Source organism: Bos grunniens, chromosome 19 (genome assembly GCF_055505025.1).
Source record: "Bos grunniens cultivar Pamir isolate PY7600 chromosome 19, Bosgru_T2T1.0, whole genome shotgun sequence".
Taxonomy (NCBI): Eukaryota; Metazoa; Chordata; class Mammalia; order Artiodactyla; family Bovidae; genus Bos; species Bos grunniens.
In genome coordinates, this window is record NC_141183.1 from 44,727,766 (window position 1) to 44,739,972 (window position 12,207).

Below are 12,207 nucleotides of genomic sequence, written 5' to 3' on the forward strand. Positions count from 1 at the left end.
TCAAGGCTCGCGTCTCTTTTGCAAAACTTCTTGAACCACCCTGCACTGAACATTCATTAGCAGTTCCTGGGCCATATGCATTATTAATGTTGCAAGTTGTCTCTGCTGCTTTACAATCCATTTTGAATGTGAATAAATTAATAACTCAAATTTGCTTTTTGTCTAACATCATTTCTATAGTCTAAAATAAATATCAACAGCAAGTAATGTCATTAGCAAAAAACCATAAAGCAAGAAATGCACATTAAAATGATGTGTAACATAAGCACATTTATTTAAGAATGTATTCTAATGTCAAACAACAAAGTTCAACAATGTAAAAACCACAGTTACTTTTGCACCAAACATATTTGTGTGCATTGCTGTTGGTTCTATAAACAGGTATATTCTTTGCATTCTTTTTGGAAAGCTCTTTGACAGTATTTGGCAGGAGCCATACAAATGTCATTTTTTTGGTCCAAATAATTCCATTCCTGTAATTTTTTAATCCTATGAATATAAATAAAAAGGAAAAAGCTGCACACATATATGGTTACTGCTCTTAGTTATAATAGAACATAAAGGGAAATTTAAATATTCACTGTAAGAGAATATGTTCAAATTCAATAACGAGAGGATGATATTTTAATTTGGTGAACTATTAAGCATCCATTAAACCATGCAGGTCACATAGCAATGGGGAAAATTATGAAATGTCAAATGAGTATACTGTGTGTACAGTTTTGTTAAAATTATATGTGGAAAGTTTTAAAATAGAAAGGAACATGGAAAGGAAAATAACCACTGAGGGAGAGAAAAGGCTAATAGATTTTCTTTGAATATTAAAAAAAAATGTTAAAACAAAATTTTAGAGAATTTGCCACTTAAACTAAAAATGTCAGTAAATAGTACTAAGTTTGTGCATGTTAGTGACAAAAATTGAATGTTAATTTGTGCTGTTTTTCCTTGATATGAGAGGTATAACATATAATTTTTGAAGATTCTCAGAGCGCTTTGCAGTTTCCAGTAAATATCTCAAAAGAATTACAGTGAAAGTATTTGAAATAAGATAATATAGGTCTGATCTTTATAGCTTTTGGATTTATAAAGTTGTCCAAGGTTAGAAATTTACGTATTTTTCCCATAATTTAAAGGGAGTCATTGCAGCTTATCATTGCAGCTTATTTGCACAGGTTATCATTGTAGCTCTATTTGCAGTTTATTCATTTGATTTGATTTTAAGAGAAGAAATCAGTTCTCATTATGTGTTCCAAACAGTGTTTCATTGGAGTTTTAATACAAAGCTTTAAAGAGGAGTAAAGAATCTCCAAATCCGCTGACCAAGGACTGAGAGGAATGTGCAGAGCTCAGTAATGTGCGTCTGGGGGAAGCATTGTGAACTTAACCTATTGGAGTTAAGATAGGGTTGGTTTGAAGAAAGAGTCTAGTTCTACTCTCTGTACTTTTGATGGCATTGATTTATTTAATAGTAGTGTTTCTGTGTATTAATTGTGTATTCCTGTTAATGTTCTGTGAGCCAAATCCATTTCAGTTCTATGGTCAGTTGAAATATTTTAGGATGAATAATCTCTATGCAATGCAAAAATCTGTTTTCCTCCCCCTTTCTCCTTTTTGAAAAATAATTTGACCTTTCTGTTCTAAGAATTTGTGGCAAACAAGATAACTTCTACTTTTTATTTATTTATTTTTAAATTTTGTTTTATTTTTAAACTTTACAATATTGTTTTGGTTTTGCCAAATATCGAAATGAATCCGCCACAGGTATACTTTCTACTTTTAACTTGTGACCTAGAAGTAAAATGTTGTGTATATTAGTTTTGGAGAACTCTCCTTCTTTGGGGGTTAATTTTATTTTCCATAGAGTTCTTTGATACTTATTGAAATCATATTATTTGTGTCTTAAAGCAGTTTTTACACATGTATATTGCTATTCTGAATTCATCGGTATTTAATTTATGTGTACATGCCATTTAAAGTAACAGTGAGAAGAATAAAGTGACTTCATTTTTGTATATATAATCCCTAGAGATTTGGGTTCTTCAGAGCTTTTCTCTTGTGCCTTATACTGCATGTTGAGGCTATAATTAAGTAGTTCAGTTTGTCAGTATTTGTAAAATAAATACTCCAGTGTTATGTTTACCAAATTTTTTTTTGAGTAAGTCTTCTCTCTCTCTTTTTAAAAATTCAGGCTCTGCTGGTTCTTCATCAGTTAGATAGCATTGATTTGTGGAATCCTGATGCTCCTGTAGAAACATTTTGGGAAATTAGGTATATGCACCCTTATTTTTTAATTCAACTTAAATTTTTAATTTTTTTTGTCTTTAAATATTAACTCTATATACTTGGTTTATTAACTTTATTCACTTATACTGCCAGATGTTTTATGATTTTGTGTTTCATTTGACTTGAAATTATTAGGTTATTTCTTCTTTTAACTGTAAGAACATTGTCACAGCAAATTAGAAAATAAATTTTTAAAAATTGTGCTAAATTTCATTACCCAACCATAAGTACTATTATTTGGTATGTCTTCTGCTATTTCAGATTTTTGTATGGTTAAACTGTGTTTTAAATTTATTTTTATCATTTATAAGCTTAGAGTGTTAAAGTTTTAAATACTAATAGTTTATTTCAGTTTTTTAAATTATAATCTCATGTTTTCAATAATACTGGTGTTTTTTGTGGATGAATTAATTTAATGAATATCTGCTTAGAAGGCAAAATTATATGTATATATAATTTTATAATTTATTTCTTTGCTTATATGAATTATTACCTTTCAGTGAGCATAGAGGTAACACACTGAGGAAAATGTAAGTGTGTAAGCCTCAGGTTTTGTTATTATCTTGTAGAAGTGGGTACACCAAGTCACTTGGCAGCTGAGTTAAATCCTAGATTCTGGAGCAGTGCACTTTGATAGTAATATAATGTGAATCACATATGTAATTTAAATTTTTCTAGTTGCCACATTAAAAAAATAAACAGGTAAAATTAATTCTAATAATATATTTTTAAACCCAGTGTGTGTGTGTGTGTGTGTGTGTGTGTGTGTGTAGAGAGAATATTTTTAATATGTTGATCAATATAAAAGTTATTGATGAGATATTTTATGTCCTTTTTTCTAAAGTCTTCACAATTTGGGCTGTTTCCTACTTCCAGGACATCAGTTTAGACAAGCCGCGTTTCAAGTGCGCGGCAGCCACATGGGGCTGCTCGTGGCTGCTGTGTTGACAGTGCAGCTCTAGAGTGGAAACAAGCAAACTTTTTCTCTAAAGGGCCAAGCAGTCAAGATTTTAGTTTTTGTGGGCCAGATAGTCTCTTTTATAACTGTTTACTTCTGCTCTTGGGACATGAAAGTAGCCACAGACAATGAATGAGTGGATTGTGACCATGTTCCACTAAAACTTTATTTGCAAAGGCAAATGATGGACTGGCTTTGGCCTGCAGGCAGTTGTGTACCGACCCCTGCTCTAGAACACTAGGTTTACATACAGTCTGTACTGTACAGATCTATAATTTTTCTTGAGTCCTCTGTGAGGATGAGATGCATGGATGAAGTGGTTGAGGGAGAAGGGGGCTTAGAAGTACTTTTTTCTTTTTTTAATGTAATTTGTATACTTCCTTTCATTATAGTGCTATTAACATTTTGATAACCAATTCTCTAAAATAAATCCTGGAAAGGAAGATAAGCTTCTTTAAACTTTGTCCATTATTAGAGAATGCCATTCTTTTATTCTGACTTTATCTGTATTAGGTTGTTTATTGGCAATGCTGGTAACAGTGAACTTTGTTTCTGCAGCTCACAAATGCTTTTTTACATTTGCAAGAAATTGACTAGTCATCAAATGCTTAGTAGCACAGAAATTCTCAAATGGTTGCGGGAAATTTTGATCTGCAGGAATAAATTTCTTCTTAAAAATAAGGTAAGCAAAATGACATCTTTTGAAACGGAAGAATATTTGGAATGGTAATGAAAAGAGATTAAGGAAATGTTTATTAGTCAAATCAAGTCCTTATTCAGCTCCTCTTTTCTGCAAAGTCTTCAAGGGAAATGTACATGCAGGAGACAACGGCTGAGAAATCAGCACTTTAAGTAAAAATTATTTTGAGCCATTACCCTTAAAGCCACAATCCTGATAAAGTCTAGACGAGTTAAGCAGGATTCTGTGGGGCAGACCTAGGAGGAGTGGGGCCTCTATAACCAAAGAAGATTGAGAAACAACATTTGCTGTCTCTGCTCTCAAGTTCATACATAAGACTTGAATCCGATGTCTAGGCTAGTCCAGAGAATGCTATCTATCTATATATATAAAGAAGCTGAAGGAAAGACATTGAGGGCCATCAATCTAAGGTTTATTTATATTTCTGTGAGGAAGTTATTACCTGTTGAAGATATCAGAAGTCTTCTTCCTTAGGGTTGAGTGAAAAGTTTTGATTCTGAACTATTGAAGCCTGGTGACAAGATTTTGGGGGCTAGAGAAGAGCCTTAAGTTTCTTTTAACATAAAGTTTCTATAATCAGTCAATTAAAAAGTTCTGTTATGGCATAGTTTTAGGAGTACTTGATTCAATAAATTTTTATCCATTTCTGGAATGGATAAAATCTATGGGAAATTTAAATGTCTCTAATACATATCCTTTTCAGTGTGCCATGCAGCTTGTTGAATTTTCTTTGTTTAGAAATGAGCTAATGGTGAGTTGGATTTATTCATATCTGGCTTACCTTCATCTGTTACTATAGTAGAATTTGGCATTATGCCAAAGGTAAGGAATGAGATTGGACTTCAGCGTTTCATGCCCTTGCCTATAGTATAATTCTCTGGAGTGCAAGCATTAGTAATCCAGTAGTGAATCTTGTCCTCTGGTCAGTGAAGTCACTCATACTTAGCATATATACCAGTGTTGATTCTGGTTCAGAGGAATTTAATCTCAAAAGAGTCAACTTCTCGCTATCCTGACCATATTGTATGAGAGGAAATCTTTGTTGTTTTTAACTGACTAAAAAGTACATTATATTTTTTGTATGGTAGATTTATGTTGTTGATGTTTAACTTGTGTCCATGTTAGATCTAGAAATCTTAATTTACCTTTCTAGATCTGTTGATTCTGAGTATTTGAAGAGTGGAAAACTGAGAGGAGTTTCCGAGACATTGAGGAAACATTATTTGTACTACTGGGTTTCTAGAGAATGTTTTTCAGTGTGAGAGGAGTAGGAATTGGAAGGAGAGGTTTTCCAGGATAATCTCAAACAGAAAGGCAACTCATATAAGTATTTATTTCTCTTAGCTATCAGTGCTTTGAAAAGGCTTACTTATTTTTCCTTTCTAGCAGGCAGATAGAAGTTCCTGTCACTTTCTCTTCCTTTATGGAGTAGGATGTGATGTTCCTTCAAGTGGGAATACCAGTCAAATGTCCATGGATCATGACGAATTACTACGCACTTGTGCTCCTGGAACCTCTCTCAGGAAGGGGAAAGGAAATTCATCCATGGTAAGGGACTTTTGTAGTTTTCTTGTATCATCATCTGTGCTCTGTACTTTTTTTCTGAATTAACTTGGGTAAATTTCAACTAGGTAATACAGCATAATAAGGAACTGCTTAGCTTCTAGTTTCGTTACTGCTCTTCGTGGACACTCAGGCAAGTTCCTAACTTATCTGTGTCTCAGTTCCTCAACTTTAAAAGGGGATAATAATTTCTGCTGCAGAATTATTGTGAGAATTAAGTGAGATAACGTGTAAATAGCACTGGATTGAGTATTTGACACTTATAAGCTGTAACTGATAGCTATAATTATTATAATTCTCTATCCCATAAGAAAGATCATTTGTACCCCAGAAGTTTAAAAGTTCTATCAACTAAAAAAAGTACAGATTTACTGGGGAAAAAAAGCATTTTGCTTAATGTTATATGCATTAAGTGTTTTCAGGACTTTTGTGTCCATAATTCCCTTTAAAAATAAATCATAATGCTACTGAAAATGTCAGATCATTATAGAATTTCTTTTGCAGACCAAAGCTTTTTTAAATCCCTATTTTACAATATAATCTTCAGTCAAAGGAAAACAACTACTCAACAGTGTGGTATTTTCTATTGGTCTTAACTGCAGAATTTGCATGTTCGCTTATAAATGAGAATTTCTCTATTTTGTGTTTTGAGAATATGTTATCCAGAGCCCAATATACCTTATACAGTCATGTTTAGTTCTTATTCATGTCCTTATTTCAGTCAGTTTGCAGTATGATTAATTTCTTGCCTCTGGGTGGATAGAATTTCTTGTTACTTCCTCTTCGTCATTTTTGAGTGACTGAGAAGTGCATTATATTTTTCATTGAGTAGATTTATACTGTGCATATTTTCTTTGTGTTCATAGTAGACTTAATCTGTATTTATGGCATCTGAAAAAATTGAAGAGATACTAGTATTATGTTGGTCCAAATAATTTGAGTTCTCATTCAGTCAAGATATTTTGAGGTGTAAAAATTCTGTCATGGTTAAAGGGGAAAAGCTCTTGTGGGTTATTATATACAGACATCTATGGTACACAGCTGGTTGAATTATTGGATTTTGTAAATAAAATTATGTAAGTTGCAAATATTTGCCTCCTTCTCTTGATCCCAGGATAGTGCAGCAGGGTGCAGTGGAACCCCACCAATATGCCGACAAGCCCAGACCAAACTAGAAGTGGCCCTGTACATGTTCCTGTGGAGCCCCGACACTGAAGCAGTTCTGGTTGCCATGTCCTGTTTTCGTCACCTCTGTGAGGAAGCAGATATCCGGTGTGGGGTGGATGAAGTGTCAGTACACAACTTCTTGCCCAACTATAACACATTCATGGAATTTGCTTCTGTTAGCAATATGATGTCAACAGGTAAATCATGCATATTTTTTTTTTTTACTCAGTCTACCTTGACTCACATACCTGATTACTCTAGGAACATAGGCATGTATTTAAGATCAATACTTCTTTAAGTTAACAGGGCTCATTCAAATACCTTTCCTGAAATCCTTTTTTTCACAAGGTAAGGTAAAAGTAAATAGTATTTGGAATAAGTTATTTTCTCACTGAATTTTTAATATGCCATATGCATTTGTTTAAAAACTGACAGTATAAATTGCTTTCAGTTATAAATTATGCAGTTTACTCTGCCTCAGCTGTATATAGTGAAGTTTTAAAAGCATTAGCACATGTTATGAGTAAGTATAGGTAGAAATAGCTATTTTAGGCCAAGGACATTGTAGAGACCAAGTTAAATACCCCTTTCCTGTGAGGCTGGTAAAAGGAAGTGTGCAGCTTTACCATTTGAAGTAATCATTCCCCTCCTCCTCCTCTGCCTTTTGGGTTGAGCTTGCCACATTCTCCACTGGCAAGCAGGGCTCTTAAGTGCAATAGGCTGATCTGCTGTTGTCTTTGCTTAGGAAGAGCAGCACTTCAGAAAAGAGTGATGGCGCTACTACGGCGAATTGAGCATCCCACTGCAGGAAACACTGAGGTATGTCCTTAGCAACAGAAATATCCTTTCCAGGCCCCTACCTGCAATTTTAGAAGCCTTTTGTTTTGTGCATGTGACCAGGAATAGCTTTTGAAGCGACTCTAAGATGTATGCATATTATAAATAGGATATTATAATATATACCAAGTTTGAGACCTGTCTATTACTGATTGATTTTTAGCTCTAGGTTCAAGGTTGCTTTCAAGTGGTAATTGCTTTCATTTTAGGCTTGGGAAGATACGCATGCAAAGTGGGAACAAGCTACAAAACTAATCCTCAACTACCCAAAAGCCAAAATGGAAGATGGCCAGGTGAGTTTGTGAAGTTGATTTTGTCTATTGATTGATCTGCTAAACATATGTACTACATACACTTTAGTAATATTTTGTGAGTGACTCTTAGTGTAATAAGTATTAGATGTCTTAAGACTGATGATTTAGTTGTGGTTTATCTAAACCTGCACTAAAATGGTAGCCACCATACCCTAGTCAAATTAAAATTTCACTTATAATTAAATACAGTTAAAATTCAGTTTCTCTGTCACACAGTAGCCACATGTGGAAATTGACTGCTATCTTGGACAGTACAGATATTAAATGTTTCCATCATTGCAGAAATACTGGACAGTTCTGAGCTAGAGATGATTTATGATAGAGACCATTCCTTTCCCCTCTTTTCTTTCTCTTTTTCCATGAGAGTATTGCACAGAATTTTCAGGAAAGGAGTGACAAAAGTACAGAAAAAGAATTAAAATTGAAACACTAGGTCTTACTGTTTTATTAGGTATTCTAATTAAGGGTTCTGGTGGCCAGAAGATTGAGCCATAGGTTATATGAAATTTTAAAATTTGAACGTTTCACTCATCAACTGTTATCATCTGTTACCTTGGAAATTAACAATTGATATTTCTGTATGTTTGATTTGTAATGGTCATATTGTTCTCATTTTAGAAAAATTCATTAGTCTCCCATTGTTTTTTTCTTGTCATGCTTAATTAGAATAAGAAAGTTACATTTTTATGAAGCAAAAATCTGCACCTAATATCATTATTTGAAGATGGACATGTGGCTTTAAAATGAAAGCTTTCTTTTTTTGTGGCTGTTTTGTTGAGATGTAATTCACATATTGTAAAATTCACCTGTTTAAAAATTTATAATTCAGTAGATTTTAATATATTCAAAGTTGTGTAGCCCCCACCACAATTTAATAAAAACCCATGCCCTTTAGCTGTCATTCCCTAACCTCCCTCTACACCTCTGCCCCTGGCCCTCATCAGCCATTAAGCTACTTCTGTCTGAGTAGACTTGCCAGTTCTGGACATTGCATATAAATAGCATCATGCAATGTGTGGTCAGTAGTGATTGGTTTCTTTGACTTGGCATAATGTGTACAAGGTTTATTCATGTAAATCAAAGCTTTTAAAAAGAAATTCGATATTCTGTGTTGACTATATTAGTCTATGATAAAAATATGTTGCTGCTGCTATATGACAATCTTAAGTTTGGGTTTTTCTAGTTAAACTTGCTTTGCATCTTTCACATAGTTTTTTTTAATTGTAGGATAACATAAATTTTAAAATATGTGTAAGTTGAAGTGACAGTGCAAAATATTAGGAGATGAACATACTTGTGCAGTCAGCACCCACATCAAGAAAGAAATCATTACCGGCATTCCAGAAGCTTTCATTGTGCTCCTTCCAGTCACTAATGATCAAGAGTAACTAACCATTATCCTGATTGAATACAGTCATTTTCCTGTTGTTAAACGTATATGAACGGAACAATAGAAGTATATTCTAATATCTGGCTTCTTTCACTCAACATAATGTTTGTGAGATTCAGCCACACTATTCTGTGCAATTCTAGTTCATTTTTTGTTACTGTAATATATTATTTATTCAACAGTCCTGAATTTAATTTTTTCTTTCTGTACATTTTTGGCATCAGACAGTTATACAAAGACTAGTTTTTTTTTTTAATTTGTTTGTTTATTTTAATTGAAGGATATTACAATATTGTTATTTTGAATCGTGCTGCTATGAACATTCTTGAATGTGCCCTTTGCTGATCTTATAGATGTATTTCTGTAAGGCACACACTTAGAGTAGAATTGCTGAGTCACAGGATATGTGATGCACCTATGGGAAATATAAACGGATATAATCACATTAAAAAATTGCTTGGTAGTTTTACAAAAACTTTTAGAAGACAGCTAACATTAAAAATGAACTGCTACAACTAAAGATCCTGTTTCCCACAACTAAAGATCCTACAGTGAAGATCAAAGATACCTCGTGCCACAACACAACTAAGACCCAGCACAGCCAGATCAAGAAATAAAATGAACTGTCATAGTATCTATGTAAATGGTCAAATGTCACCTAACCATTAAAAGCTTTCCTCTTAAAGAATGTATAAAAAATGAGGCAATGGATCCACTAACAGGGATCTATTAATAGTTTCTTACGCTTGCATGAGGGCTTCCCAGATGACAGTGGTAAAGAATCCACCTTCCAATGAAGGAGACATGAAGGATGCCAGTTCAATCCCTGAGTCCAGAAGATCCCCTGGAGAAGGAAATGGTAACCTGCTCCAGTATTCTTGCCTGGAAAATTCCATGGACAGAGGAGCCTGGTGGGCTACCGTCCATGGGGGTCGCAAAGCGTCAGATGTGACTGAGCACATACATACCTGCATGAACAAGCAGTTTTTTCATTGGAATTCTTCAAATTATAACCCTTTAAAGACCAGAAGTAGGAAATAAAATATTGTACATCATATCAGATCAGTCGCTCAGTCGTGTCCGACTCTTTGCAACCCCATGAATCGCAGCATGCCAGGCCTCCCTGTCCATCACCAACTCCCGGAGTTCACCCAGACTCACGTCCATCGAGTCAGTGATGCCATCCAGCCATCTCATCCTCTGTCGTCCCCTTCTCCTCCTGCCCCCAATCCCTCCCAGCATCAGAGTCTTTTCTAATGAGTCAACTCTTCTCATGATGTGGCCAAAGTACTAGAGTTTCAGCTTTAGCATCATTCCTTCCAAAGAAATCCCAGAGCTGATCTCCTTCAGAATGGACTGGTGGATCTTCTTGCAGTCCAAGGGACTCTCAAGAGTCTTCTCCAACACCACAGTTCAAAAGCATCAATTCTTTGGCACTCAGCCTTCTTCACAGTTCAACTCTCACATCCATACATGACCACAGGAAAAACCATAGCCTTGACTAGATGGACCTTTGTTGGCAAAGTAATATCTCTGCTTTTGAATATGCTATCTAGGTTGGTCATAACTTTCCTTCCAAGGAGTAAGCGCCTTTTAATTTCATGGCTGCAGTCAGCATCTGCAGTGATTTTGGAGCCCAGAAAAATAAAGTCTGACACTGTTTCCACTGTTTCCCCTTCTATTTCCCATGAAGTGATGGGACCGGATGCCATGATCTTCGTTTTCTGAATGTTGAGCTTTAAGCCAACTTTTTCACTCTCCACTTTCACTTTCATCAAGAGGCTTTTGAGTTCCTCTTCACTTTCTGCCATAAGGGTGGTGTTATCTGCATATCTGAGGTATTCTTTGCAGCCAAAGATGGAGAAGCTCTATACAGTCAACAAAAACAAGACCAGGAGCTGACTGTGGCTCAGACCATGAACTCCTTATTGCCAAATTCAGACTTAAATTGAAGAATGTTGTACATACTTTTTCTAATTCAATTAGTAAAAAATATTTGAAGCACTTAAATGTTCAATAAAATTAGACATTTATATCAAGCCTGGGGAGAGCTAAGCTGAAAATATATAATATAATATGGTGTAATATATTCAGCTAATAAATGTCTCTGTGTCAGAGAATGGAACAACATTATCAAAGCAGTGTTAGACAAAGGAAACATGAAAATGAATCAGTGGAACGATTAAAGATCAGCAAACTTGAGCCCCAATAAGAAGTATGTAAATATACAGCAGAATTCAACCTAGAGAAAAAAAACACTAACCTAGTTCTTTATGCAGTATAAAAGTCAAGGTACAAAAGACTCCTCAGATGAAAGAACAGTACCCTTATCAAAATGTTGTATTAGCTTTATTTTAACTTCACATTAATATTTTGCTTCATGTATAGTGACACAATTTAAGAATGTTTAACTGTAGTTTGAAAACAGAGTAGTCACTACTGTGTTCCTGGAGTCAAGAAGAGAATAAATATTACTGTTACTCCTTTGTTTCTGTTGGAGATGATCTGATCAAAAAAAGTGTCAAAAAGTACTGTTTAAAAACAAGACAGCAATAAAATATGAGCCCTGTAAAGGAAATCTTTAAATGTAATATGAAAATCACAATTACAATAAAATAGGTTGATAATGGCGCATTAAATGCTATGAATTAACTCCTAGTTGAAAAGAGTACACAAAATGTACTTTGACTATTGCATAAAATTTTTTAAAATTACTATTTACCTGTTATTTCCTAAATTTTTGAGCAACCTTCAGTGAATCTCATTTAAATCTATTAGTAAACCAACATACCAAGGAAGTTTCTCTGCTTTATTTATTAATCCTTCAGAAAGATTTAGCTGCATCATCATCTTGGATTGTATTCCGTAACAAGATGTTTCCTTTCTTGCAGACAATATCCAAATTAATAGTTAATTAAAAGAGTAACTGTTGAATTGATGTTTATGAATTATAGTTCCTTGACTAAGATGTTTATGGTAAATGGATACTACAGTG

At 34.3% G+C, this 12,207-nt stretch overlaps 1 protein-coding gene across 14 annotated transcripts in view; it reads left to right on the plus strand.

The window, feature by feature from the left end:
* NF1 (neurofibromin 1) overlaps positions 1–12,207 on the plus strand; it is a 257,608-nt gene that overhangs the window by 108,979 nt on the left and 136,422 nt on the right. For 12 of the 14 annotated variants that reach the window (XM_086360180.1, XM_086360182.1, XM_086360194.1 and 9 more), the window contains 6 exons: positions 2,189–2,268; positions 3,800–3,923; positions 5,328–5,489; positions 6,619–6,868; positions 7,417–7,490; positions 7,718–7,801. In XM_086360180.1, coding sequence (XP_086216306.1) covers positions 2,189–2,268; positions 3,800–3,923; positions 5,328–5,489; positions 6,619–6,868; positions 7,417–7,490; positions 7,718–7,801 — 774 coding nt within the window. The remainder of the gene's footprint in view (positions 1–2,188; positions 2,269–3,799; positions 3,924–5,327; positions 5,490–6,618; positions 6,869–7,416; positions 7,491–7,717; positions 7,802–12,207) is intronic. The other 2 variants (XM_086360181.1, XM_086360184.1) reach the window with 1 other exon arrangement.